The sequence below is a fragment of the Montipora foliosa genome, chromosome 2 (genome assembly GCF_036669935.1).
Source record: "Montipora foliosa isolate CH-2021 chromosome 2, ASM3666993v2, whole genome shotgun sequence".
NCBI classification, from domain to species: Eukaryota; Metazoa; Cnidaria; class Anthozoa; order Scleractinia; family Acroporidae; genus Montipora; species Montipora foliosa.
In genome coordinates this window covers 47430102-47432601 of record NC_090870.1, presented here as the reverse complement: position 1 = coordinate 47432601, position 2500 = coordinate 47430102, and the positions used below count along the sequence as shown (strand labels likewise).

Sequence of the window (2500 nt, the reverse complement as noted above, 5' to 3'; positions counted from 1 at the left end):
CTAACCACCCTATGAACAACCAAGGGATGAAGTGCAACACAAACACCAAACCTGCAGACCACTGTCTGAGAAGAACTTACATACATGTAAGTGACCTGGCTTCCCTAGAATTCCCTAGAATCACAACAGGTGGAGGATGGAACCAATGTCATGGAGGCCACAGGTTTGAATCCTGCCTGGGACTGATTTTTCAGCTGCCTGCTGCCAAGTAACTGAGTCATCATGTTTCTCGGGGGTGCATTACAGCATTGCAACTTTCACCAGTTGCATTAATACATACTGTATTTACTTGATAAAATGCCATCCTCAAATAAACGCCACCCTCAATTAAACGTTGCATCAGAAACAAACAAAATTTAATAAATGTCACGGTATTTAATCAAGTAAATACCGTATACTAGCTGCAAGTTTAATGGAGACAACTATACTAGTTAACACTTAAAACACTTTTTAAAAAACAGACCATTTGTTAATGTATTTATCTGCACTTGCTCTGTGACTCCACTTGCAGTGGTTGGCTGAAATGCACAACACATCACAGACAGCATAGTTAGAGTCATACATGTACACTTTTTCAAATAAAAAGAATGAAAGGACCTACTTTACACAACAGAATTTGCCCACTTTAAGTTTACAGTTGTTACTAATCAAGGTCAATCCATGCAGGTTAATCAGATTTCTAGGATTTGAAGGCCAAAATGATTCAACAAAGAATTCAAAATACTTTGAAGGCTGTCAAAGATTTCTTTACTGGCAGAATTCCTTCAGAGACTACATGTAATTCTAATTAGAAATCCACTGAACTTGCAAACAACTCTTTCACCTCTCTTGAAAATAATCATGCCTCTGAGAGGTGCCAAAGACATCACAAATCTTACGTCAAAAAGCTGTTATATAATACCAATGGCACTACGTGTCAACAAGAAGTATGGGCTTTCAAAATTAATCTTCTTTCTAGTTACATGTAAGTGTTCACGCTCTGTTATTTTGTCTTGGCTTAATTATTATGTTATTTTCTCCTTAATAAATGTGCATACTCTCATGAAGACCATACAATTATCGGTTGCAATTTCAAAGAAAAAAATGACTCACTGTCTCCATGTGCATATTGACCTCCATATTCAGATTCAGAGGGTTGGCTTGTGTAAGCTCCCGTTTCACTGTCACATGGTGTGCCACTTTCCTTTAAGGTGAAAGAAAATCTTATTAGCCCTTGGCTTTGACCTAGTCCATAAAATACAGGCTTAAAAAATAGTTTAACAGTGTGGCCAACTCCATGCATGCAAACCCATAATTATTTTGGCAAACATTAATACTTGCTTTTCAGTTACATTGCACACGATCAGTAGCAATATGGAAACAAATTGCATACAAACATTTCGGACACGAACATGGGCATTCGGCCATTCTGTAATATAGCATCTCTCCCCACCCCCCTCCCCCATATATAATAATAATTTTATTATTGTTATCACATTGTTACATTATCACTTGCAATAACCCAACCCTGGAAATAACACAAAAGCACTTTGTATCCTTTAACCAATTCCCTCCTAACCCATAACCTTAAAAGAGACCCTTTGATAATTATCCTATGTTAAACCCTCTTGATTCCTACAAACTTGATCAGCATAGTGGATTATGTTCAAAAATACTTGTTACCAAAAGGAATAAAGTGTGTTTAAACAGCTAAATAACTGATGTTTTCTCACCCTCCTTTTCCAATCACTGGTATTATATGGACGTTTTGCAAGATGTTCTCTCCATTTCTCTTTTTACCCATAACTTTGCCCTCCCATGGCTGTAGGCAAAAACAAAATCATCAATAGAACTCTTTCATAATGGTGGCCAAATAAAATATTCTTTTGTTTTAATGCTAATAAGCCTTTCTAGCCTCGCTACGACGAGCAAATTTCAAAAGAATTTTTGTTTCGAAATGAGGGCAGTAGGTCTAATTAACATGAAGACAATAGAATGTAAAAGTGGTTGCCATTATTTTATGAAAGTGGTCTATAATATTGTGCACAAATAAACACTTAATGCCTGGTCCCGAGGGAAACAGTTAAGTTTGTTTCCCACGAATCTCAATGTTTCCCTGAGGAGTAGCCGAGGGAAACATTGAAATTCGAGGGAAACAAAATGAACAGTTTCCCGAGGGATCAGTCATTAAGTGATTTGTTATATACCGTACTTATTCAGCTATAAGCCGAGCGATTTTTACACAAATCCTCACTCAATAGACCATATTCGTATTCTCAGTATTGGACTGGAACTAGCATGCAATGGAGGCTAATGCGGGGGAATCTTTTCAAATGCAAATACTTTTTAATATATTCCCCGCATGAGCCTCCATTGCAAGCTAGTTCCAGTCCAATACTGAGAATACGAATATGGTCTATTTGGGCAAATGTGAAGCCTTAGAAGGGGTCTCGGCTTATAGCCAAGTATTTTTGATAAAAAGAATTTTCTAGGCAAATTGAAACAGTAACAAATAAACGTG

General features: G+C 37.1%; 1 protein-coding gene across 4 annotated transcripts in view; it reads right to left on the bottom strand.

The window, feature by feature from the left end:
* LOC137993347 (high affinity cAMP-specific and IBMX-insensitive 3',5'-cyclic phosphodiesterase 8A-like) overlaps positions 1 to 2500 on the bottom strand; it is a 54768-nt gene that overhangs the window by 19007 nt on the left and 33261 nt on the right. For all 4 annotated transcript variants that reach the window (XM_068839118.1, XM_068839119.1, XM_068839120.1 and 1 more), the window contains 3 exons: positions 1713 to 1801; positions 1093 to 1183; positions 464 to 518 (listed from right to left, as the gene is read on the bottom strand). In XM_068839118.1, coding sequence (XP_068695219.1) covers positions 464 to 518; positions 1093 to 1183; positions 1713 to 1801 — 235 coding nt within the window. The remainder of the gene's footprint in view (positions 1 to 463; positions 519 to 1092; positions 1184 to 1712; positions 1802 to 2500) is intronic.